This window comes from Tachypleus tridentatus, chromosome 1 (assembly GCF_004210375.1).
Source record: "Tachypleus tridentatus isolate NWPU-2018 chromosome 1, ASM421037v1, whole genome shotgun sequence".
Taxonomy (NCBI): Eukaryota; Metazoa; Arthropoda; class Merostomata; order Xiphosura; family Limulidae; genus Tachypleus; species Tachypleus tridentatus.
Genome location: NC_134825.1, coordinates 10,614,378 through 10,642,160, shown reverse-complemented (window position 1 = coordinate 10,642,160; position 27,783 = coordinate 10,614,378). Strand labels below are relative to the sequence as shown.

General features: G+C 33.3%; 1 protein-coding gene across 1 annotated transcript in view; it reads left to right on the top strand.

The window, feature by feature from the left end:
* Nucleotides 1-27,783, top strand: part of LOC143224242 (alpha-catulin-like) — a 111,304-nt gene that overhangs the window by 46,070 nt on the left and 37,451 nt on the right. The window contains exons 10-15 of the mRNA XM_076452681.1: nucleotides 5,674-5,793; nucleotides 11,704-11,793; nucleotides 15,557-15,823; nucleotides 16,043-16,246; nucleotides 20,680-20,766; nucleotides 24,271-24,429. Coding sequence (XP_076308796.1) covers nucleotides 5,674-5,793; nucleotides 11,704-11,793; nucleotides 15,557-15,823; nucleotides 16,043-16,246; nucleotides 20,680-20,766; nucleotides 24,271-24,429 — 927 coding nt within the window. The remainder of the gene's footprint in view (nucleotides 1-5,673; nucleotides 5,794-11,703; nucleotides 11,794-15,556; nucleotides 15,824-16,042; nucleotides 16,247-20,679; nucleotides 20,767-24,270; nucleotides 24,430-27,783) is intronic.

Here is a 27,783-nt window from a genome sequence, read left to right as displayed (position 1 = left end):
TTACAAATCAACCGTATTTTGTTTCCAACGTAGTAGTTGAATTTCTTAGAGTTTTGTTTTACAAATCAACCGTATTTTGTTTCCAACGTAGTAGTTGAATTTCTTAGAGTTTTGTTTTACAAATCAACCGTATTTTGTTTCCAACGTAGTAGTTGAATTTCTTAGAGTTTTGTTTTACAAATCAACCGTATTTTGTTTCCAACGTAGTAGTTGAATTTCTTAGAGTTTTGTTTTACAAATCAACCGTATTTTGTTTCCAACGTAGTAGTTGAATTTCTTAGAGTTTTGTTTTACAAATCAACCGTATTTTGTTTCCAACGTAGTAGTTGAATTTCTTAGAGTTTTGTTTTACAAATCAACTGTATTTTGTTTCCAACGTAGTAGTTGAATTTCTTAGAGTTTTGTTTTACAAATCAACTGTATTTTGTTTCCAACGTAGTAGTTGAATTTCTTAGAGTTTTGTTTTACAAATCAACTGTATTTTGTTTCCAACGTAGTAGTTGAATTTCTTAGAGTTTTGTTTTACAAATCAACCGTATTTTGTTTCCAACGTAGTAGTTGAATTTCTTAGAGTTTTGTTTTACAAATCAACTGTATTTTGTTTCCAACGTAGTAGTTGAATTTCTTAGAGTTTTGTTTTACAAATCAACCGTATTTTGTTTCCAACGTAGTAGTTGAATTTCTTAGAGTTTTGTTTTACAAATCAACCGTATTTTGTTTCCAACGTAGTAGTTGAATTTCTTAGAGTTTTGTTTTACAAATCAACCGTATTTTGTTTCCAACGTAGTAGTTGAATTTCTTAGAGTTTTGTTTTACAAATCAACCGTATTTTGTTTCCAACGTAGTAGTTGAATTTCTTAGAGTTTTGTTTTACAAATCAACCGTATTTTGTTTCCAACGTAGTAGTTGAATTTCTTAGAGTTTTGTTTTACAAATCAACCGTATTTTGTTTCCAACGTAGTAGTTGAATTTCTTAGAGTTTTGTTTTACAAATCAACCGTATTTTGTTTCCAACGTAGTAGTTGAATTTCTTAGAGTTTTGTTTTACAAATCAACCGTATTTTGTTTCCAACGTAGTAGTTGAATTTCTTAGAGTTTTGTTTTACAAATCAACCGTATTTTGTTTCCAACGTAGTAGTTGAATTTCTTAGAGTTTTGTTTTACAAATCAACCGTATTTTGTTTCCAACGTAGTAGTTGAATTTCTTAGAGTTTTGTTTTACAAATCAACCGTATTTTGTTTCCAACGTAGTAGTTGAATTTCTTAGAGTTTTGTTTTACAAATCAACCGTATTTTGTTTCCAACGTAGTAGTTGAATTTCTTAGAGTTTTGTTTTACAAATCAACCGTATTTTGTTTCCAACGTAGTAGTTGAATTTCTTAGAGTTTTGTTTTACAAATCAACCGTATTTTGTTTCCAACGTAGTAGTTGAATTTCTTAGAGTTTTGTTTTACAAATCAACCGTATTTTGTTTCCAACGTAGTAGTTGAATTTCTTAGAGTTTTGTTTTACAAATCAACCGTATTTTGTTTCCAACGTAGTAGTTGAATTTCTTAGAGTTTTGTTTTACAAATCAACCGTATTTTGTTTCCAACGTAGTAGTTGAATTTCTTAGAGTTTTGTTTTACAAATCAACCGTATTTTGTTTCCAACGTAGTAGTTGAATTTCTTAGAGTTTTGTTTTACAAATCAACCGTATTTTGTTTCCAACGTAGTAGTTGAATTTCTTAGAGTTTTGTTTTACAAATCAACCGTATTTTGTTTCCAACGTAGTAGTTGAATTTCTTAGAGTTTTGTTTTACAAATCAACCGTATTTTGTTTCCAACGTAGTAGTTGAATTTCTTAGAGTTTTGTTTTACAAATCAACTGTATTTTGTTTCCAACGTAGTAGTTGAATTTCTTAGAGTTTTGTTTTACAAATCAACCGTATTTTGTTTCCAACGTAGTAGTTGAATTTCTTAGAGTTTTGTTTTACAAATCAACCGTATTTTGTTTCCAACGTAGTAGTTGAATTTCTTAGAGTTTTGTTTTACAAATCAACCGTATTTTGTTTCCAACGTAGTAGTTGAATTTCTTAGAGTTTTGTTTTACAAATCAACCGTATTTTGTTTCCAACGTAGTAGTTGAATTTCTTAGAGTTTTGTTTTACAAATCAACCGTATTTTGTTTCCAACGTAGTAGTTGAATTTCTTAGAGTTTTGTTTTACAAATCAACCGTATTTTGTTTCCAACGTAGTAGTTGAATTTCTTAGAGTTTTGTTTTACAAATCAACCGTATTTTGTTTCCAACGTAGTAGTTGAATTTCTTAGAGTTTTGTTTTACAAATCAACTGTATTTTGTTTCCAACGTAGTAGTTGAATTTCTTAGAGTTTTGTTTTACAAATCAACTGTATTTTGTTTCCAACGTAGTAGTTGAATTTCTTAGAGTTTTGTTTTACAAACCAACTGTATTTTGTTTCCAACGTAGTAGTTGAATTTCTTAGAGTTTTGTTTTACAAATCAACCGTATTTTGTTTCCAACGTAGTAGTTGAATTTCTTAGAGTTTTGTTTTACAAATCAACTGTATTTTGTTTCCAACGTAGTAGTTGAATTTCTTAGAGTTTTGTTTTACAAATCAACTGTATTTTGTTTCCAACGTAGTAGTTGAATTTCTTAGAGTTTTGTTTTACAAATCAACCGTATTTTGTTTCCAACGTAGTAGTTGAATTTCTTAGAGTTTTGTTTTACAAATCAACCGTATTTTGTTTCCAACGTAGTAGTTGAATTTCTTAGAGTTTTGTTTTACAAATCAACCGTATTTTGTTTCCAACGTAGTAGTTGAATTTCTTAGAGTTTTGTTTTACAAATCAACCGTATTTTGTTTCCAACGTAGTAGTTGAATTTCTTAGAGTTTTGTTTTACAAATCAACCGTATTTTGTTTCCAACGTAGTAGTTGAATTTCTTAGAGTTTTGTTTTACAAATCAACCGTATTTTGTTTCCAACGTAGTAGTTGAATTTCTTAGAGTTTTGTTTTACAAATCAACCGTATTTTGTTTCCAACGTAGTAGTTGAATTTCTTAGAGTTTTGTTTTACAAATCAACCGTATTTTGTTTCCAACGTAGTAGTTGAATTTCTTAGAGTTTTGTTTTACAAATCAACCGTATTTTGTTTCCAACGTAGTAGTTGAATTTCTTAGAGTTTTGTTTTACAAATCAACCGTATTTTGTTTCCAACGTAGTAGTTGAATTTCTTAGAGTTTTGTTTTACAAATCAACCGTATTTTGTTTCCAACGTAGTAGTTGAATTTCTTAGAGTTTTGTTTTACAAATCAACCGTATTTTGTTTCCAACGTAGTAGTTGAATTTCTTAGAGTTTTGTTTTACAAATCAACCGTATTTTGTTTCCAACGTAGTAGTTGAATTTCTTAGAGTTTTGTTTTACAAATCAACCGTATTTTGTTTCCAACGTAGTAGTTGAATTTCTTAGAGTTTTGTTTTACAAATCAACCGTATTTTGTTTCCAACGTAGTAGTTGAATTTCTTAGAGTTTTGTTTTACAAATCAACTGTATTTTGTTTCCAACGTAGTAGTTGAATTTCTTAGAGTTTTGTTTTACAAATCAACCGTATTTTGTTTCCAACGTAGTAGTTGAATTTCTTAGAGTTTTGTTTTACAAATCAACTGTATTTTGTTTCCAACGTAGTAGTTGAATTTCTTAGAGTTTTGTTTTACAAATCAACCGTATTTTGTTTCCAACGTAGTAGTTGAATTTCTTAGAGTTTTGTTTTACAAATCAACCGTATTTTGTTTCCAACGTAGTAGTTGAATTTCTTAGAGTTTTGTTTTACAAATCAACCGTATTTTGTTTCCAACGTAGTAGTTGAATTTCTTAGAGTTTTGTTTTACAAATCAACCGTATTTTGTTTCCAACGTAGTAGTTGAATTTCTTAGAGTTTTGTTTTACAAATCAACTGTATTTTGTTTCCAACGTAGTAGTTGAATTTCTTAGAGTTTTGTTTTACAAATCAACCGTATTTTGTTTCCAACGTAGTAGTTGAATTTCTTAGAGTTTTGTTTTACAAATCAACCGTATTTTGTTTCCAACGTAGTAGTTGAATTTCTTAGAGTTTTGTTTTACAAATCAACCGTATTTTGTTTCCAACGTAGTAGTTGAATTTCTTAGAGTTTTGTTTTACAAATCAACCGTATTTTGTTTCCAACGTAGTAGTTGAATTTCTTAGAGTTTTGTTTTACAAATCAACTGTATTTTGTTTCCAACGTAGTAGTTGAATTTCTTAGAGTTTTGTTTTACAAATCAACTGTATTTTGTTTCCAACGTAGTAGTTGAATTTCTTAGAGTTTTGTTTTACAAATCAACCGTATTTTGTTTCCAACGTAGTAGTTGAATTTCTTAGAGTTTTGTTTTACAAATCAACTGTATTTTGTTTCCAACGTAGTAGTTGAATTTCTTAGAGTTTTGTTTTACAAATCAACCGTATTTTGTTTCCAACGTAGTAGTTGAATTTCTTAGAGTTTTGTTTTACAAATCAACCGTATTTTGTTTCCAACGTAGTAGTTGAATTTCTTAGAGTTTTGTTTTACAAATCAACCGTATTTTGTTTCCAACGTAGTAGTTGAATTTCTTAGAGTTTTGTTTTACAAATCAACCGTATTTTGTTTCCAACGTAGTAGTTGAATTTCTTAGAGTTTTGTTTTACAAATCAACCGTATTTTGTTTCCAACGTAGTAGTTGAATTTCTTAGAGTTTTGTTTTACAAATCAACCGTATTTTGTTTCCAACGTAGTAGTTGAATTTCTTAGAGTTTTGTTTTACAAATCAACCGTATTTTGTTTCCAACGTAGTAGTTGAATTTCTTAGAGTTTTGTTTTACAAATCAACCGTATTTTGTTTCCAACGTAGTAGTTGAATTTCTTAGAGTTTTGTTTTACAAATCAACCGTATTTTGTTTCCAACGTAGTAGTTGAATTTCTTAGAGTTTTGTTTTACAAATCAACCGTATTTTGTTTCCAACGTAGTAGTTGAATTTCTTAGAGTTTTGTTTTACAAATCAACCGTATTTTGTTTCCAACGTAGTAGTTGAATTTCTTAGAGTTTTGTTTTACAAATCAACCGTATTTTGTTTCCAACGTAGTAGTTAAATTTCTTAGAGTTTTGTTTTACAAATCAACCGTATTTTGTTTCCAACGTAGTAGTTGAATTTCTTAGAGTTTTGTTTTACAAATCAACCGTATTTTGTTTCCAACGTAGTAGTTGAATTTCTTAGAGTTTTGTTTTACAAATCAACTGTATTTTGTTTCCAACGTAGTAGTTGAATTTCTTAGAGTTTTGTTTTACAAACCAACTGTATTTTGTTTCCAACGTAGTAGTTGAATTTCTTAGAGTTTTGTTTTACAAATCAACTGTATTTTGTTTCCAACGTAGTAGTTGAATTTCTTAGAGTTTTGTTTTACAAATCAACTGTATTTTGTTTCCAACGTAGTAGTTGAATTTCTTAGAGTTTTGTTTTACAAAATTAATGGTACTTGGTGTCAAATTTTCCTCAATGTATGTAATGTTTACGTTTGTGTAAATTAGTAATATATCCTTTACTATTATTGGTTACTCTCTAAGTTGATGTATATATCCTTTACTATTATTGGTTACTCTCTAAGTTGATGTTTAACGCAGGTGTCGATAAGTCTGAACCGACTGGAAAACGTCACAAACTTCACCGAGTTTGTGAAAGCCTTCAGTTTAATTGGAACAGAAATGGTTGAACTAGCCTCTGTGATGGGAGATAGGCAACACGTAAGTCCATTTTCCTTTATGAGAAGAGCAGATATTACTTAGTTTGACATCTTTATCCCAGGTGTCGCTTTAGAAACTTTGATTTGCTAACTATCACATGATGTATAGGTTCAGTTGTTGGTACTTTATAATTTGTTCCGTTCTGAACGAATCAATTTGCTAACCAACAGGTTAAACAAATTAAAATGTACGATATCTGGAAAACGACAACGTATATTTTAAGTTACTGCCCCTCCCCCAAAAAAATAACAACAGAACTGAGCGGTTATGGACTACTTAAAATCTAGGGTATCTGTGACAAAACGTAGTTCCGAAGCTGTTTATGAGTTAAAATAACTTATCAGAACTTTCGTAAATGAATGCCAGACTTAAGCCTTCTAATTAACACAAAACGCTGTGAGTTCTTTATTTTGTTTAATATTCTACTCACTATAGATTGGAAGCTAACGTTTATATTCAAAATGAAGAAACATTCAACAGCAGAAAATATTTTCTAACGATTATTTAATACACTCATTATACTTGTTAAGGATGATGTGATACACGCTTTGTGTTAGAGTGCTGGCACGGTGCCACAAAACCACCATTGTTAAACAAGGAATGTTGTCTTCCTGTTCTGAGATCAATGAAATCCATCTGATAATGCTGCTATTCTATTCAATCATTTACTTTCTTTAGTGTACCTCATTATATATGTATTAAGCAGTAAGTGAAAACCAATAATAACAAATTGTCTTATCTGCTACAGATGTGTACCGGAAGCAAATAACTTATATTTTTCACTTAAAATTAATACCTGGGGTTTCAGCATTGTGCTCCTAACAGCTTCTAGAATCTTTATATTGTTAATATCCCATTAATCACAGCAAGAAGGATCGCACACAAAATAGAAAGTTAGTTTTAGAATATTTGTAACATAACTTTGGGACCTTAAAGAAAGCTATTGTTAGAATCACAAATGTAGCGTTACTACATCGAAATTACTGTTAACTTTAGTGTTTAACTTTCACTTAAGTGTCACATTGTGGTTTGTAGCACTAAAAGAAGTGTTTCTTTCATAATTATTCAATAGACTTCGACGAAGCCTCATTTTGTTCAATAATGTAATGACGGAGATGTTTTGGTTTAGTTTGTTTTTGAATTTCGCGCTATGTTACACGAGGGCTACCAGCGCCGGCCGTCCCTGATTTTTCGGTGTAACACAACCCACCGCCAACTTTTACCAACGAATAATGGGATTCACCGTCACATTATAACGCTCCCACGGCTGAAAGGGCGAGCATGTTTGGTGAGATAAGGAATCGAAACCCTCAGATTAGGAGTCGAGTGCTTTAACCACGTGGCCATGCCGAACCTTAACGAAAATGTAGTTTGTATTCTCAAGACGGCTGGTATGGGTATTAAACCTTTTATTATAATAAAGTAAAGAACAACGTTTCAACCTTCTTAGATCATCTTCAGGTAAACGGTCGTTGGCAAACTCTCTTTAGAAATACTGTTCTTTACTTTATTTTAATTAAAGTTTTCATACCCACACCAGCCGTCTTGAGAACATAGAGGCTATTCCGTATACACGTGTTCATCTCTCTGTAATGATGTGTGGCAAGTTATATACATAAGAATAAGGTGATAAGACACGTGAATTATTTACTTAAAACTGTTATAGAAGTTCAACCAGATAGTACATGAAGAGGTTTACTAGACTAAAGCGATCTATGAATACTTTCGTGCATGGACTTGAGGGATCTCTAAACAACCAGAAGTACAGAGTTCTGTGACTTCTAAATGTTTGTTGTTTTTACACATGTACAGGTTATCCTGATGCACATGTTATCTTATGGTTATAATAATCCATATTTTATTCTCAGGTTAGCCTGGTCCATGTTTTATGTTCAGTACTGTTATGACTCCAGACTGCTCAGAATGACCTGGACTGACCATTCTCTGAACACTTTCGTCTTCTAAGAGGACTTTTGAATTCTTCTTATTGTGCAAAAATAACATCACATAAGTAGATTTTACTTACTTAAACATATACATCAGTGGCCTAAAACAATTAAGACCATCCCGAATAAGATCTGAATGCTTTAGCAGCCTTCCAAATGACCTTAAGGACTGATTAGTGAATGCTCCTTACACATGCTTAAAATTGCGTGAATTGAATAATTTATGTTACAACTTTAATGAGGTTTAAACTAGGTACTCTGACCTGATTGGTTTTTAAATGCTTTTACATCTGGTTATACTCGTATTGGCTTACCCGTCACACCAAATATGCTCACCCTTTCAGCCATGAGGGCGTTATATGTTACGGTCAATCCCACTATTCGTTGGTAAAAGAGTAGCCCAAGAGTTGGTGGTGGGTGGTGATGACTAGCTGCCTTCCCTCTAGTCTTACACTGCTAAATTGGGGATCGCTAGGGCAAATAGTCCTCGTGTAGTTGTTTTGCGCGAAATTTAAAAACAAACAAAAATACATATTGGCTCAGTCTAACTTGTATCTAAATGCTCTCGTCGTTGTTCATAGAACGGTCAGTAAGTATCGAGAAAAGACAATCTCTGTATACTATCACACATGTTAAGTCTTTATAAATATTAATTATTTGATTAGTCATTGGTTTCTTTGCCTTTAAACACAGTTAGAATGACAATAGACCTGAGTAGTCATTGATACATTTTGCAAAAGACTAGAATAAACTGTTCTGGGTTATTTTGAAAGTCAGCACGTAGGTTTAGGATGACTTTGGCTAGTCAAATGACCATCATATGTCAATGATTTCCTAGAAAATTAGTTTAGAATACAGTTCTTTCCTTTAATAAGATTTTCTCCATGAATCGACTTCTTTGATTAAATTGTTATAAAAATGGTATTTCTAAACAGTAGTTACTGATATCTATATTTGAGGAAAATAAATGATTAAACACGTGAATCAATATAAAAATAAAACGAAACTTTGTATGAAGCTTGAAGTTTAAAGTTCGTGTTAAAATACATTTCAAATGATTTTGATTTTATCGGGAAAAAGAAAGGAAAACAGTCTTTGAAACTGTAACAATGAGTTGAACTTGCCATATTATAAAGTTTGTGATGCAAATAACCAATTTGTAATAGTAAGTTTAAATGTGTAGTTTAATTTTTAAGTATGGTAGTACTTAGTAGTAGATATCAACAAGGATTCCAAATAATTCACGTGCTGATAAACTACTCTATTGAATTTCTCAGAAAAAACCAACCACTCAAAGTATTGGTTACGAAGTAATACCCGTGTATATGCTAATAATATGCTTAAAAGATCGTTAAAATTTCCGTTATAAGAATTCAAAAATTTCTAAAAGAACAACGTCAACTACCTATCTTCCTCATCATGTCAGCGGGCTACACCCTAGACAGCTCCGACTATTGCTACAATACTTCTCTAGCTTATATGATTGATCTGTCGGTGTTCGCCTTTAATATGCCAATAAATATATACAATGTTTTATAAATTGTAAACATTTTGTACGTATTTAAATATATTTTAAACTCGACAGATGGCGCTACATATCGATGAGTAGACACGTGGCAATTTCTAAAGGTAAAGTATATACTATATACAAGTGCAAAATAAAAACGTAAGAATATTAACAAACTATGAATTTTGAAATGATATAAGAATTCTGCTACAATAGTAAAGATACAATGATCTAGACCACAATTAAAATGTATAACATTTAATCTCTACTTTGACAGTTTTTAGCACTAATCTCTAGGCCAAAGTAAGGATTATATTTTATCAATTTACGGTTGTGGTTTTACATCTGCAGAAATTTATCGCAGAGTCTAACCAGCATCACGTAAAGCTTTTATCCAAACTCACTGTTCTACTGTCAGATCTCTACGCCTGTTGGGTCGTGTTGAAGGTTTATTTACGGATGTTGATTGCACTATGTAACAAATCCCCCCTAGTGACACAGTGGTATATCTGCGGACTTATACACTAAAAACCGAGTTTCGATACCCGTGGTGGGGAGAGAACAAATAGCCCATTGTGTAGCTTTATGTTTAGTTCTAAACAAACAAAATGTAAGAAATTTTGTTCCTGGATAGCATGTGTTATTTCTTAATTGCTTATGTTGTAAAAGTACAGAAAATGACCATTACTCCCTTCAAACTTTGTTTTATGACCTGATAATGAAATTTAGAAATTAATCTATTTTCTATTTTCTAAAACAGGCAAATTTGCACATTTTAATTTACATAAGGTTTAAATAAAATGACATATGAATCAAGATTTACATGTATTTATACTAAAGTTATACAAAAATGTTTAAAAGTTTCTCGAGATTTGCGACTGTAATGTAAATCACTTTCTCGTATCAGCCACCAAATATAGTCTCCCATTTTTGTTATACGTTCCCAAGTCACAAAAGCAAAGTTTGAAGAGAAAAATAGGTCTTTTCCATTTACTTTAGGCATAAGCAATTGGAAAATAACACTTTCTGCGCAGGAACAAGAAAAAGTAAACATTTTGTTACATAATGTCATCTGATTTCTTCTAGAATACGTCAATATCATATGTTAGATCCTTGTTAGCTTCTTTCTATATAGATAAGTTACTGCATGGAATACTATGACCCTAAATATGATCAGTATGTTCATTCAACCCTATGACATGTTCTTGGTATATAGAAATTCTAAAAAATAAGTATTCTCACCCGAGTTCATTCATTTGTCAACAGGAATTAGTAAATCATTACAAAAGAGTGAAAATATACATTTTGTAATAGCATACAAGAATTATCCCCAAAAATTGAAAAAAAAAATTGACAAAATATTATCTTGTCTAACACTTTAAACAGTGTTAAAAATTTAACGGATCATTGATTGTTGGTGGGATTGCTATAAGAAGTATCCGAAATAAAATAAATTGTTCTTTTCTTTAATTTCGTCCAAAACTACACGAGGGCTATCTGCGCTAGCTGTCCCTAATTTAGCAGTGTAAGACTAGACGAAAGACAGATAGTCATCACCACCCACCGCTAACTCTTGGGCTGCTCTTTTATCAACGAATAGTGGGATTGACCTGCATAATATAACGTTCCCACGGCTGAAAGGACGAGTATGTTTGGCGCGAGGGGGATGCGAACCCACGACCCTCGGATTACGAGTCGAACGCCTTAACCCACTTGGCCATGCCGGACCGTGAAATAAATGCCGCAATCAAAAGTACGCCAACAAGTGAAGTGATACTAATTGTATATATTTTAAAACGATTTTCAACCTCCACTTTGGTAGAAAAATTTAGACTGTTTCAATTAGCTCTATGTATCACGAGGTCAACCAGCTATGGATTGCAAATCGATTTAAAATCTTTCCAACTAGTATAGCTTTACTACTTTGAGTACGTTTTATTACATCATTTGTTTTGAATACATCTTACAGCAATTCTACAAATAAACAACAATCACTACCTTACTTTAAAATATTACTTTAGTTTCTTCTATTTATACAATAACATACTATTGCTATTACTTTAAACTTATTGTTTATTAGCTAAATACAAAGCTACAGAACATACTATCTGTACTTTGCCCACCATGAGTATTGAAAACAATTTCTATTGTTGTAACTATGCAGACATACCGTTGCGCCATTGAGGGACTGGAACTTGTTAACCGAAAGACATCTCTTGAGATCTTCCGGACGTTTATTTTAAAAGGGCATTGCGAACGTCTATTTGAAGTCTTTATATATCAGGTTGTTTCATTAGAAATATTTAATTCAAATAAAGTTCATACAATAAACAACAATATTTTGAGAGATGATCATCGTTTTCCATTGTCTCTGGTTCCTTATAAGCGTCGCATCCTATTATCATCCTAGTATATCTGTTGTTTCCAGTTACATTTTGGAGTTTATATCATTTTCAGGATGTGAGAGATGAACGACGACGTTCCCAGATGAAGGTAGCAAGACAAATTTTACTGCGGTCAACAACAATGTTACTAACATCAGCTAAGGTAGGAAAATATGACCTTAATTTATTATTCATAAATATTCTGTGTTACTGTAAAAATACATTTTTATATTAATTTGAAATGTATTTTAGCTCTATTTTTAAAAAAGGTATTTTGCGAAGTTATTGATGTTACACATGGATTTATATGGACTCTTTGTTATTTAATTGAAAATGAATGAAGTACTCTTTCAGTGCACGTGGAAGACACGTGAGTGACACGTGAAGAGTGAAATCTGATCATCTCACTCTGTCTTACTATGTAGGTAAATACTGGGTTTGGTCAAGCGGTTAGCTAGTCAAAAACTGACATAAAACAGATTTTTGTGAAATAACGGTTTATGTTGTTACAGTTAAGTCTAGTATATCTTAAACTGTTTGGCTTTTATTTACCGTTTTTATAAAACTACTGAATTTCTTGTTGTTTGTTTCTTTCGGGTATTTGCATAACCCTACTAAACGACGGCTGGCTGTTTCCAAACTTGATAGCCTTGAGAGAAAGGTATTTACTTAATAACATCTATTGCCAACCTCTGGGCTGATCTAATCATATAGTGAGTTTTGATCATCCATGGCCAACCTCTGGGCTGGTCTAACCATATAGTGAGTTTTGATCATCCATGGCCAACCTCTGGGCTGGTCTAATCATATAGTGAGTTTTGATCATCCATGGCCAACCTCTGGGGTGGTCTAACCATATAGTGAGTATTGATCATCCACGGCCAACCTCTGGGCTGGTCTAATCATATAGTGAGTTTTGATCATTACTCTTATAACACACCCATGAACACAAAATTCGAAACAACTCGGATTTTGGATCTACGTTCGTGGTTCGGTAGACTAACCCTTGGGCCACACCTGATTCTTTAAATTTCAAATAAGTTGTTTATCTTTAAGAGTTTTTGAATGATAAACTTAGTAAAGGAAAAAAACAAATGCATGCATTATGTTGAAATAACCTTATTTTTGAACCTTTGAGAGATTTCATGTTTATCGAACGTAGTTACAAGGAGTTGATTTAATAAAACTTCGGTAAAGAGATTCAATATAAAATATAAGTTAGGGTTTCATTTATCGTTTTAAAAGAAAAGAAATAAAAAAAATTGTAATCAGAAAATTTTCTTTCAAAGCGAACACAAGTTCAACTCGTCGAAGCTTGTTTATTCAGTTGTTTTAAAACATAGCAACATTGGGGATCGAACTTCTCTCTTAGTTTTCTGGTACTTTTAAATATATATTGGATTAGAAGGATAAGAAGTGATAAACAGTGTTGATGTAAACACTTTATCAATACTTTTTGCCCTATGGTTACGCAGGAGTTTTGGTATAATTATTAAAAACAATAACAAAAATTACATCAATGGTCTAAGTTTTGAGACGACACTAGTCTATTTCACGTTGTTTTGAGACGACACTAGTCTATTTCACCTTGTTTTGAGACGACACTAGTTAATTAAACGTTGTTTTGAGACGACACTAGTCTATTTCACGTTGTTTTGAGACGACACTAGTCTATTTCACGTTGTTTTAAAACGACACTAGTTTATTTCACGTTGTTTTAAAACGACACTAGTTTATTTCACGTTGTTTTGAGACGACACTAGTCTATTTCACGTTGTTTTGAGACGACACTAGTCTATTTCACGTTGTTTTAAAACGACACTAGTTTATTTCACGTTGTTTTGAGACGACACTAGTCTATTTCACGTTGTTTTGAGACGACACTAGTCTATTTCACGTTGTTTTGAGACGACACTAGTTAATTAAACGTTGTTTTGAGACGACACTAGTCTATTTCACGTTGTTTTAAAACGACACTAGTTTATTTCACGTTGTTTTAAAACGACACTAGTTTATTTCATGTTGTTTCAAGACGACAATAGTCTATTTCACGTTGTTTTGAGACGACACTAGTCTATTTCACGTTGTTCTTTGATTATTAATAAATCGAGACAGGTTCTATGTATATTACATAACATAACGGTTTAAACGTGGAACTGTATGCCTTGCGGAGAAGTCGGGTGTTGAATGTCATTTGTGGAGAGGCACACGTATATATAATTGGAGAGAAGAGATACACGAGCGAAGAACTATGTATTACCTAATGTTTCCATGGCAACGCACTATTGATTGCTTGGATTTATACTTCTCTCAGACAACATTTATGCTATATAGAAATTCTTCATGTTTTAGCTACACCACCGTAATGTTATTCAAGCCATCATGAACGTATTGGTATATATTCCTCTTTTCATGGTTGATATTTCTGTATTTTTATTATTAATATTACTGTCTAGCTCTGACTTCAAAAGTAGATACGAAAGAGCTGTATTCTGACTTGACGTTATATATTTTCTTCCAGATTTCTCGTGTATCGATATCATCAGGTAAAATGCTCTGATCGTTCTTGTAATAAACAGTTTAAAGCAAGATTAGTTTGTAAATGAAAGAAACTCACAGACTGAAAGACTTGGAACATGTATAATCAAGACGGCTATTAAAACTTTAATTAAAAGTAAGTACAGAACAACGACCTTCTTAGGTCATATTCAGGTTAACAACAAGGTGTTTCGTAATCACGAATTATAAAGTGTTTTAGTTCGCTAAAATGGAATCGGGTGGTTTTGCTTTTACCAACTACGGCCATTTTGTTCGTTTCTAATAACGAACGTCCATTAACGTTTTTATTACACAGACAGAAAGACGAATGATTGAAACATGCTTATAATGAACAGGCGAACCGTAAAATAGTAACCAGTTGGTGTTCTTTTAGTTACTTTAGTTTTATTTTCCTTCTCTCGATTGGTTTCTTGGGTCATAACTTACACTCTCATTCAAACTTAAACTGGACATAACCGCAACGGATCATTGAGACAAAGAAGAATATTTATTTGTTTCGTCGTTTCGGTTGAGCCCTACGTGTTAACAATGCCTGAATGTTTTCGGTGAGCCACCGTGGGATGAAAAGATATTGATTTTAAGTATACTTTACAGTTTTGTTAACCAATCCTGAAATGGACTAAAGATAATTAAGACCCAAACATCTTTAATAACTGTCCCCAAAATACTGTTTAATTAGGGGGGGCATTTGATTTATAAGAATACATAACGACACTTTAACACAAATGCGAAACGAACGTCATCATTTTGCTTGTTTTCAAATTACTTTTAAAGCGTGGTGATTATGAGACCAAATTCACAATAACCTTAAGTTTATCAATGAGTTAAAATGTGTCTTCCATGTTCGTAGGAGAGAGAACTGTGTTTTTATAAACATATAAATAATCAAAATGAATTCTCACAATTTCGTTCAATTCCAATTATCCAATAATCTTTCTTGAGCTTCTAGTTTATGGAGCAGTTGATAAAACGAGTAGAGAAGGTTTTTATGACCTGAAAGATATTAACTGTGGGATGAATTCAAACTTATTGATTATTCACCTTGTCTGTTCCAAACACAGAAGATATAAGCAGAGTTTGAAACTCCTCGTGCCTTTTATCAGTGTCATTCGTTATCACTTATGGGCAAGATACGTTATGGGAAATATATTAGACTCTTGTATTTGACACCAAAATCTTTAGAGAGGCTCTCAAGTCAACAAATTAACTTCAGAAGATTTAAAAAGGTTCCAATATTTTAAATGAGTGTAAGTACAGAAAGAAAACAAAATTATATGAAGTCTGCAGTGTTAGTGAAAGCTCGAAAGGTTTCGTGAATTAATTTAAAGTCAGGATAAAAGGCAGATTATTTGTCTTTTTTTTTGTAGGCATGTCTACGCCATCCTGACTGTGAAACGGTACGTGAGAATCGTGACACGGTGTTTTTACAGATGAGAAGAGCTATAGACCTGATTCACTGTGTTATTAAAGATGGAGTCATTCCAGATTTGGTAGCCACCTATCGGGGAAATACTACTCCGAAGAGAAATGGAAGTAATACCAGCAAACAAATCAAACGTTCCAATACTTCGGTCTGGCAACTTAAAGAGCTCGAACAATATTTTACAGTACACAACGCCATGAAGAAATTTGAGGCAAGTCGATTTTCTGTCATTTTAATATCAGTGTTCTGTCGAGAAAAAGTTTATCTTAATCGGAAAATATTTATTTTGCACATTTCTTCCAAAAGAAGAACAGATTTAATTTTTATATACCACTAACAATTTCCAGCACTAACAGCACTAGAATTTATTAAAGACTTATATCACACGTAGAAGTGTTGTTGTTGTTTTTTTTGTTGTTATGTTTTTCAGGAATTGTTAGAAAGAATTAATAAAACGTTCGCCGTGCCTGCCTTCAGGGAACAACTGTTAAGTGCCTTAGAAGCTGTTATGGAGCGAACTCAGGATTTCACGGATTCGGCCTACACTTCCCACGAACACAGAGAAAATATTCTTATTCTGCGTGAACGAACTAAAGTTGAAGTAAATCACTTGCTGAAGATAGGAGTTGAAATGGTACGTGTTTAGTAAGGCTCGTGTTGATGTACTTTAGTAAGGGTCGTGTTGATGTACTTTAGTAAGGGTCGTGTTGATGTACTTTAGTAAGGGTCGTGTTGATGTACTTTAGTAAGGGTCGTGTTGATGTACTTTAGTAAGGGTCGTGTTCATGATTGTTGTTACATCTTAGTAACAGTACGCAATGATTGTTGTCCTACTTTAGTAAGTTTCGTGTTCATGATTGTTGTCAGACCTCGGTAACGGTACGTGTTGATTCTTGACGTACTTTTATAAGATTTGTGTTGGTAATTTTTATATGTAAAAACGGCTCGTTTGGGTTGAGAAAATATTTTACATAGAAGAGCGAACAACGTTTCGACCTTCTTCGGTCATCGTCAGGTTCAAACATGTGGTTAGCTTTCAGTCAATTACCTCTTTCTTTCTTTGTGAACCTACATATTTTTTACATATATATATTTCTCAACAAGTGGGTTTCTCGACATCACTGATTATTATTTCATCACGTGTTGATAATTGCTGTTATACATCATTAATAGTACATGTAATAACACTGCAAGTGGTTTTACACTTCTGGTTTCTTTAATTATTGAGATATTAAGATAACGTTTTCATTATTGTTAATGTTTTATATTGTAAAACTAAACAATATCATTAAATATTTTACTTTTCACTATCTAATATGTATATTGAATACAGGTACAGTCGGACTATTTCCGTTATTTTCAATTCATCGTTTGCAAATACAAAGAAGTAAAAATTATATTTTGTTTGAATTTCGCGCAAAGCTACCCAAGGTTATCTGCGCTAGCCGTCCTTAATTTAACAGTGTAAGAATAGAAAGAAAACAGCTAGTCATCACCACCCACCGCCAACTCATGGGGTACTTTTTACCAAAGAATAGTAGGATTGACTGTACCATTGTAACGCTTCCACGGCTGAAAGAGCGAGCATGTCTGGTATGATGAGGATTCGAACCCGCGACCCTGATATTACGGCCCCAAAATACATTTAACTAATTGTCATAATAATCTGAACCACTATTTACATGGCTCGGCATGGCCAAGCGTGTTAAGGCGTGCGACTCGTAATCTGAAGGTCGCGGGTTCGCATCCCCGTCGCGCCAAACATGCTCGCCCTCTCAGTCGTGGGGGCGTTACAAAGTAACGGTCAATCCCACAATTCGTTGGTAAAAGAGTAGCCCAAGAGTTGGAGGTGGGTAGTGATGACTAGCTGCCTTCCCTCTAGTCTTACACTACTAAATTAGGGACGGCTAGCACAGATAGCCCTCGAGTAGCTTTGTGCGAAATTTAAACAAACAAACAAACTATTCACATGGTAATATTCTGGTAGTTTATAGTAGCCACACTGTTTTCTAGTGGGTTTGAAACCAGTTCTGTTCATCAACACTACCGAGAGTCTAAAGTTCTAAAAGCTTTCTCTTCATTACTACGACTCACAATATGAATTCATTTGGTTAATTCTTTACAATACTCTAAGCCTTTTCTTCTCGTAGTACTATTACTAATCCTCTAGATAAGTCTTTAATTTGTATTTTAAATAACTTAGATTGCCCGTGCTCTAAAACTGTTAAAGTATTAACTGTCTTTAGTGTAAACGCTACTAAGTAACTGAATTAATATCGAAATTAATCCCTTTAACAAGTCAGAGCACAAAAACTCTGGATAATTTAGGGTATCAACTATCTGCTTATATAGAATTACTAATCTCATTGTAACAAATACATTTTATTTAATGGTGGAAAAAATTAAACTTTTTTGTGAATAATTTGAGAATAGTTTCACAAAATTACATTGAAAATTATTATTGGTGATTTATAGTTTTCGAGTTTTCAGAGATTTATTCAAAATATTATTATGCATCGTGAAAATAACTTTTTATTTGACAGCTTTATTTATTGATTGAAAAATGCATTTAAGAAAGTCCAAAGACACTAAATTATAGCGATAGGGTTTTAAAAAGCAACGAGAATAATAATATTATATACTTATGTTTAGAAGTTCTTCATAGTATTTTGTTTTTCAAAATATTTCCTTGACGTGTTGCGCCTTTTGTACATGTTCTCAATTTTATGCTGTAAAAACCAACAGTAATCTCCCATCATCGCAGGATTCAATTATTCTTCATATCATATTGGAAGAAGCCTAAGTAGTATTGTAAAAAATACATCTTTTGTGAGATTCCAGACCACCTTTTCGTGCAGTTCTCGAGCATGTCATCAAACATGACACCATAGTTTCATATTTGTGATTGTGTAAGAACTATTTGATAACCAGTTGAGAGTGAGTTCCGTACAAGTTTTCTGATTGAATATTGCATCAGAGTTATCATCTCTCTGCACTATAACCCAATTAAAATATCTGTTTTGATCTTACTTCAAAGCTTCTTTAAAACTTGTTTGATACATATGTGAATCCATTACTATATTAGTTTGTCCTTTAAAACTTCTCTGATACATATATATATCCATTACTATATATAGTTTGTCCTTCTTTAAAACTTGTCTGATACATATATGAATCCATTACTATATTAGTTGGGCCTTCATTAAAACTTGTCTGATACATATATGAATCCATTACTATATTAGTTTGTCCTTTTTTAAATCTTGTCTGATACATATATGAATCCATTACTATATTAGTTTGTCCTTCTTTAAAACTTGTCTGATACATATATGAATCCATTACTACATTAGTTTGTCCTTTTTTAAAACTTGTCTGATACATATATGAATCCATTACTATATTAGTTTGTCCTTTAAACCATGTCTGATACATATATGAATCCATTACTATATTAGTTTGTCCTTAAAACTTGTCTGATACATATATGAATCCATTACTATATTAGTTTGTCCTTGGAAAGTTGTCTGATACATATATGAATCCATTGCTATATTAGTTTGTCCCTTAAAACTTATCTGATACATATATGAATCCATTACTATTTTAGTTTGTCCTCCTATCTAATTTTCTCTCACTGCCCGTTCCTTTTCAAAACGATTTTTCTCATTCGGCTGTTCCAGAGATACGAAAAACAACAATCTTTGCTACTTACAATATGTAGACCTATCAAGGGTGCAAAAACTTATAAAAAAACCTTTAATTTCTATCTCTGGTGATAATATGTGACGGCATCAAGCATAGTGTGCATAGTTTGATAAGTTTCTTTCATATTCACAGCATGAGTAGGATGAACCAATGGCTTAGTTCCTGTTGTACAGCTTTAAAGTTAACTGTACCTTCACTGTAAATGAGAACCAAGAAGTTCCCCATGTTGTTTTGATAGAGACAAGTCAAGAACCAGATAAATACCTTCACTGTAAATGAGAACCAAAAAGTTCCTCATGTTGTTTTGATAGAGACAAGTCAAGAACCAGATAAATACCTTCACTGTAAATGAGAACCAAGAAGTTCCCCATGTTGTTTTGATAGAGACAAGTCAAGAACCAGATAAATACCTTTACTGTAAACGAGAACCAAGAAGTTCCTCATGTTGTTTTGATAGAGACAAGTCAAGAACCAGATAAATACCTTCACTGTAAACGAGAACCAAGAAGTTCTCCATGTTGTTTTGATAGAGACAAGTCAAGAACCAGATCATTTACTTCTTACTGTGTGATCAGATGAGGAAGTTTACGTTGAGGTGTGACAAGAATAGAATTACTAGATGAAGATGATTACTTGTCTTCTTCAGAAGATAAGTCCATAAGACAATTCATATGAGATATTGGATATTTAATGAATTGTTCAGTTTTGCCAAATGTCCAAAAGATTAGTCATACAAAAATAACAATTTTCTCTGTACTTATTCAGCCACTGTGTTAAGCCAGTTGTGCAAACTGTACAATCCACATATAGAACCAAATGATTTTCTTTGTCACCAGTGTTACATAATGATAGTAAGCTACCTTTCCCGCGCGTGTGATGCTTTTGCCTCGTGAAACTGTAATATATTTTGCACAAATATAGTAGAAACTGTTTGAGTGGTGTTTGCACGTTTGGACTTTACTTGAACTGGAGGCAATCAGCATTTCAAATAATTTTCTATAAAATATCAAATAATTTATGTTTAAAGAACTAGAGTTTGACAGATTTTAAACAACAAAGAAAAACTTGTGGCAGGAATACATTTTGTGACTCGATTTATTTGCAAGACTGTGTTGTGATGCAAATATTTTAGTTTGTAAATTCGCACACTAAGCATTATTCAACTATTGTTTCACAAGCTTGTCTGTTTCGTTTTCTTGTCTATTTGTCCCTTTATCTTTTTGTCCATTTATTTCATTATTTGGCTGTTTATCGCTTTAGATCCTTCTATCTATCTAAACATAGCCTCCCAGCTTTCTCCTGTAATCGTGCTTATCTCTCTCAGATGTGTGTGAGTATATTTTTTATTCCTATTTTCAGGACCAAGCTGGTTCTCTGTCACCGACTGAAGACCTTGAAATATCTATTCAACATATTATGAAAGCATGCAAGGACTTGAAGAAACAGGTAAAACCAACATATTCAGCTTTTCTATAAACCGATTATGTCCTAATATCAATAATGTAGATTCTTGCGTTCGCTTGTATCTAAACAAAAGTCAATAAATCATTTGTTCTGTGTAAATGATGGGCAAAAAACTTTCGTTCGCTCCTGTAAAAAAAAAAACATGTTACCTGTGATGTGTAACATAAATTGAACAATAAGGAAACTCGCTAATTATTGGTTACTTAAGAATATTTCTCTCGGTGACATATCTTAAAATACGTTTCATATCTAATTTTACTTCAGTCGTATAGAATTATTAGTACAACAAAGAAAGTGACATTAGATTATCAACTCATTTTAACTGAGAAAATTAGATTCTCAAACAGTTAAAGTACTGATATTTTTAACTTGAGCTGTACTAAACAGTTCGGACAAAGTAGACAAGATTCATGTGAAATACCCTTCATGTAGAACTGCACTTGTTACTGCAAGTACCTTGGTCAAATGGTAGACATTCCCATCAAACCTTGGTAAGTAACCTCAGGTGCAAGTCCTAACTTAAAGTGTTTCTAAACATGATACGGCTGTCACTTTAACAGCTTTATATCTGTTTCCGGAGTGCGACACTAATATAAGCCATAGCAATAAACCTGTGTTATGATAATGTATTTATATTTACCGTGCACTATGAAAATAATACTGTCATGGTTCATAAATAAATCAGTTGAAGGGGGACATTGAGAATTATTCATAACAAGCTCTATTAAATATGTTGACAACGAAGAATACTTGGATGTTACACAGATAAAGAAAAGGACGTACCGACAACAGTAGAAGGACTAGTTCCTACATAGATAAATTGAGGACGTACCGACAACAGTAGAAGGACTAGTTCCTGCATAGATAAATTGAGGACGTACCGACAGCAGTAGAAGGACTAGATGCTACACTCATAAAGTACAGGACGTACTGACAAGAGTAGAAGGACTAGTTCGTACACAGAAATACAGGATGTATTGACAACATTAGAAGGATTAGTTGTTACAGAGATATAGTAAGTGACGTATTGACAACAGTATTAGGAATAGTTGGTACACAGATAAAATACAGAACGAACTGACAACAGAGGAAGCACTAAATGCTACGCAGGCAAAGTACAGAAGATACTGACAACAGTAGAAGTACTAGTTGCTAACAAAGTAATGTACCGGGCGTGTTGCAGGTGGAAGACTTGGTTGCTAGATAGCAAAACACAGGACGTACTGACAACAGTATAAGGGCTAGTTGCTACACAGGTAAAGCAGAGGACGTACTGACAACATTATAAGGACTAGTTGCTACACAGGTAAAACAGAGGACGTACTGACAACAGTATAAGGACTAGTTGCTACACAGGTAAAGCAGAGGACGTACTGACAACATTATAAGGACTAGTTGCTACACAGGTAAAGCAGAGGACGTACCGACAACAGTATAAGGACTAGTTGCTACACAGGTAAAGCAGAGGACGTACTGACAACATTATAAGGACTAGTTGCTACACAGGTAAAACAGAGGACGTACTGACAACAGTATAAGGACTAGTTGCTACACAGGTAAAGCAGAGAACGTACTGACAACATTATAAGGACTAGTTGCTACACAGGTAAAGCAGAGGACGTACTGACAACAGTATAAGGACTAGTTGCTACACAGGTAAAGCAGAGGACGTACTGACAACATTATAAGGACTAGTTGCTACACAGGTAAAGCAGAGGACGTACTGACAACAGTATAAGGACTAGTTGCTACACAGGTAAAGCAGAGGACGTACTGACAACATTATAAGGGCTAGTTGCTACACAGGTAAAGCAGAGGACGTACTGACAACAGTGTAATGACTACTTACTACCCAGATAAAGAGAGAACATCAAGTGTAGAGCATTTGTTGCACGTCTGACAATGATGTCATTCGGCCATACATTCTCTTGCAAATGAAAATAATAGTGAGAACAATTATTGTTCACTTTTAACATTGTTAGCGTGTTGAGCGTGTAAGTTTGGGATTAGCGCCCTCTGATGATAATTATTTTAATGGAAATAGTTTTATCATAATTTTATTATTTTTATATATTTTATAAAGTTTAAAGTGCCTGTTGATTATTTTCGTGGTTGCTGTCGGTTGTGGAGAGGATACTGCTATTTTTAGGGTTTTAATTATAATAAATTCAAGATATCGCATGCATATTACCATAATTTGAATTATAATTTGAGTGAAAATAATCCTAACAGTGTCATGATAGAAAAGGATGTTGTTGTAATGGTTAATCAGGCTCTTGAGCCATGAAAGCTGTTTCTAGGGTATGGCAAACATGATTTTAAATTGTATTTACAGAAATATTAAATCTAAAGAGGTTATTACATTGTATAGATCAGTGGTTACTGTATTATTAAGTATTAAATCTAAAGAGGTTATTACATTGTATAGATCAGTGGTTACTGTATTATTAAATATTAAATCTAAAGAGGTTATTACATTGTATAGGGCAGTGGTTACTGTATTATTAAATATTAAATCTAAAGAGGTTATTACATTGTATAGGGCAGTGGTTACTGTATTATTAAATATTAAATCTAAAGAGGTTATTACATTGTATAGGGCAGTGGTTTGTTCAGTCTTGGGCTCCTCACCGCAGAAATAACGTCGAATTCTTTGAAATTAGGCTTACTGAAAGGGTACGTTGAGTAAAGGGGTTTTCATATGAGGAGAAAGTAAGGTCCTTAAAACGTTTTTTACTTGAAAAATAAAAGTTATAGTGGATCTCATTGAAGTGTTTAAGGTTGTAAAATGAGTTGATGATGCATCACAGGGAGAATTATAGAACCAAGGAATATAAATACAGTTGGTAATGTTGATGCATTAACACTTCCAATACTTCACAGGGAGAACTATAGAACCAGGGGACACAAATACAGGGTTTAGCAAGTTATAAGTTGTCTTAAGCTAAGACAGTTTTATTTTACAAATAGGGTGGTTGGCCAATGAAATGAGATGCTTTCGGATATTGTAGAGAAAGTCGATTTGTGTGAGTTTAAAAGAAAACGTAATCCATATATTAATGACAAGGGCTGACATTATTTATTTTTATTTAATAGCTTTAGTTTGGTTTAGAAGATGGCAGAACGAAATGGTCCAACAGGCACCATGTTGTCCTTAAACACTGTTAATGTTTTGGGTTATTTTACCTCGGCAAGCCACTAGCATTATAATAATCTCGTATATACTTTAAACTATTAATCGCTTTATTTTTTAAGTGGAACTCAAGAGTTATTACAGTCATGATAGTGAAAATATATCAGGATCTAAAAAGTAAATGATTTGATTGTAATCATGGACAAAAGCAAGTCCAGCAATCCAACACTTTAGTCCAGCAGTCCAACACTTTAGGGCTTGACTAATTCTTTCTTTTTAACGTTGTCTGTCACAGTATATGTTACGGCCACTTGTTACTTTTAACAATTTAGCGTTTTCGTCTGTTTCTGCAGCTCCAAGATACAACTCTTGATCACTCGGATGAACTTTTCAAAGTGACAAATGAAGTGGAATTGATGAATCGTTTGAAGAACGCAGCGGTCACTGGTGACCGGAATAAATTAGGAGGATACGCAGAGAAGTTTAGCGAGCACGTTGACCATCTGCAGGAGGTAGGTTCAATATTGTTCACCATGTTGACCATCTGCAGGAGGTACGTTCAATATTGTTCACCATGTTGACCATCTGCAGGAGGTACGTTCAATATTGTTCAACATGATGACTTTTACAGGAAATCTTTATTTGTTTTCTCGTGAAGTTTGTTTGAACAAGACAGGGCGATAACAATAAGGAAAAAACTGAAAATTTACATAGTTTAAAATTTTAACTTCTGAGCTGAATGGTGGGAGACACTTATAAGTCAAGGTTTCTTAAATTATGCTTTCAAAAATACCATAAAACATCAAGATGTAGACTTGATGAAACCAGTAGAAAGTTTAAATTGTCTTCCCTAGTCCAAACACGCTGCTTGAGTAAATCATGCCTATCGTGAAAGTTTGAAACTGGTTTCATCCCAGCAATTATCTAGAAAGAACATATTTCCTTCTTGAAAGAATTTATAATGATTTTTATTTAACGTTTCGGATGCATATTTATCAATTTTAATACATATGGTCATCTCGTCGTGAGGAACAACATTTCTATACAATAACTGAGGGCCAAAAAACATTATCTTAATTTAATAATGAACAACAACATGACGGCAGTAACAACGAACATTTGATTCGTGTATGTTTAGTAATAAACATTTAATTCTTGAACGTTTCGGAATATGTATATACCATATAACATCTGTTCTCACTATCTCTATCTTCATACCTAAATCAATACCTTACACAACATTTTAATTAACAACCGCTATCCCATCATATCACCATTTTACAAAACATTTTAATAAAGAATAGCTAACCCAGCATATCACCACCTTACAAAACATTTTAATAACAATCGCTATCCCATCATATCACCATCTTATAAAACATTCTAATAAACAACGGATATCCCATCATATCACCACCTTTCAGAACATTTTAATAAACAATGGCTATTCCAGGATATCACCACTTTTCAGAACATTTTCATAAACAACAGTTATTCCATCATATCACCACCTTACAAAACATTTTAAGAAACAACAGTTATCCCATCATATCACCATCTTATAAAACATTCTAATAAACAACGGTTATCCCAATGTATCACCACCTTTCAGAACATTTTAATAAACAACGGCTATTCCAGCATATCACTATCTTACAGAACATTTTAATAAACAACGGTTATCTCATCATATCACCACCTTTCAGAACATTTTCATAAACAACGGTTTTCCCATCATATCACCACCTTAATATTCCAATTTCACTACAATTAATTCTGTTCTGATAATAATACTCTTCCATTTTAATTGGTCGTCTTGAAGTTTACTTCATCCTATAATTCTGTGTTTAGATAAGTTTTATAAAATATTTATATGTATATTGTGTTATCTTAATTTTCCACTTAAATATAGCTTGTTCAAGATGGAATATGTATATTCCGAAACGTTCCCGAATTAAATGTTTATTTGTTTTTGTTTCTGAATTTCGAGCAGAGCTACACAAGGGCTATCTGCTCTAGCCGTCCCTTATTTAACAGTGTAAGGCTAGAGGGAAGACAGCTAGTCATCACCACCCACCGCCAATTCTTGGACTACACTTTTACTGATAAAGAGTGGGATTGAACGTCACATTATAACGCCCTTACGGTTGAAAAGGCGAGCATGTTTGGTATGACGGGGATTCGAATCCGCGACCCTCAAGTTACGAGTTACTACCCACAACCAATTCTTGGGCTACTCTTTTTAACAACGAATAGTGGGAATGACCGTCACATTATAAGGCACCACGGCTGAAAGGGATACCATGTTTGGCGTGAGGGAGATTCGAACCCTCGACCCTCAAGTTACGAGTCGAGCGCCATAACCACTTAGACAACCATGTTTGTTACTGATTATAAGATACACATGTCAGATGTCCCTTCTTGTTGTTCATCAACAATGGAAGTTTTTCATCAGATATTTTATCTTCAATAATAAGTAATTATTATTTATTTTGTTATGTTAATCTTTGTATAGAACGTAAAATCAGACCTTTTGTTTTACTTTTTATACATGCCAAATACTTTATTACTTCTTAACCTCTGCCTATACTATATTTTACTTCTTGTACACACTTAGTAATGTGATAGTGTTTCTTACACTCTGCCCATCACAATATTTTACTGTTCAAGCACTACAATGAATAAAGTATAGTCAGATCTTTCTATTTACACAACAATTACCAAATGTTTCGTTTGATTCGCAATCTTCGTGCTCGATTCGTCCAAAAAACGTTTTCTCGTTGTTAACTACACAACTGTGCTCTACCCAACATGTATATCTTGAGGACTTACCGCTGAGCCACGACCATATTTGTTTTCTATTTTCTCATTATGTTAACTACACAACTGTGCTCTACCCAACATGTATATCTTGAGGACTTACCGCTGAGCCACGACCATATTTGTTTTCTATTTCCTCATTATGTTAACTACACAACTGTGCTCTACCCAACATGTATATCTTGAGGACTTACCGCTGAGACACGACCATATTTGTTTTCTATTTTCTCATTATGTTAACTACACAACTGTGCTCTACCCAAGATGTATATCTTGAGGACTTACCGCTGAACCACGACCATATTTGTTTTCTATTTCCTCATTATGTTAACTACACAACTGTGCTCTACCCAACATGCATATCTTGAGGACTTACCGCTGAACCACGACCATATTTGTATTCTATTTTCTCATTATGTTAACTACACAACTGTGCTCTACCCAACATGTATATCTTGAGGACTTACCGCTGAGCCACGACCATATTTGTTTTCTATTTTCTCATTATGTTAACTACACAACTGTGCTCTACCCAACATTTATATCTTGAGAACTTACCGCTGAGCCACGACCATATTTGTTTTCTATTTTCTCATTATGTTAACTACACAACTGTGCTCTACCCAACATGTATATCTTGAGGACTTACCGCTGAGCCACGACCATATTTGTTTTCTATTTTCTCATTATGTTAACTACACAACTGTGCTCTACCCAACATGTATATCTTGAGGACTTACCGCTGAGCCACGACCATATTTGTTTTCTATTTTCTCATTATGTTAACTACACAACTGTGCTCTACCCAACATGTATATCTTGAGGACTTACCGCTGAGCCACGACCATATTTGTTTTCTATTTTCTCATTATGTTAACTACACAACTGTGCTCTACTCAACATGTATATCTTGAGGGCTTACCGCTGAGCCACGACCATATTTGTTTTCTATTTTCTCATTATGTTAACTACACAACTGTGCTCTACCCAACACGTATATCTTGAGGACTTACCGCTGAGCCACGACCATATTTGTTTTCTATTTC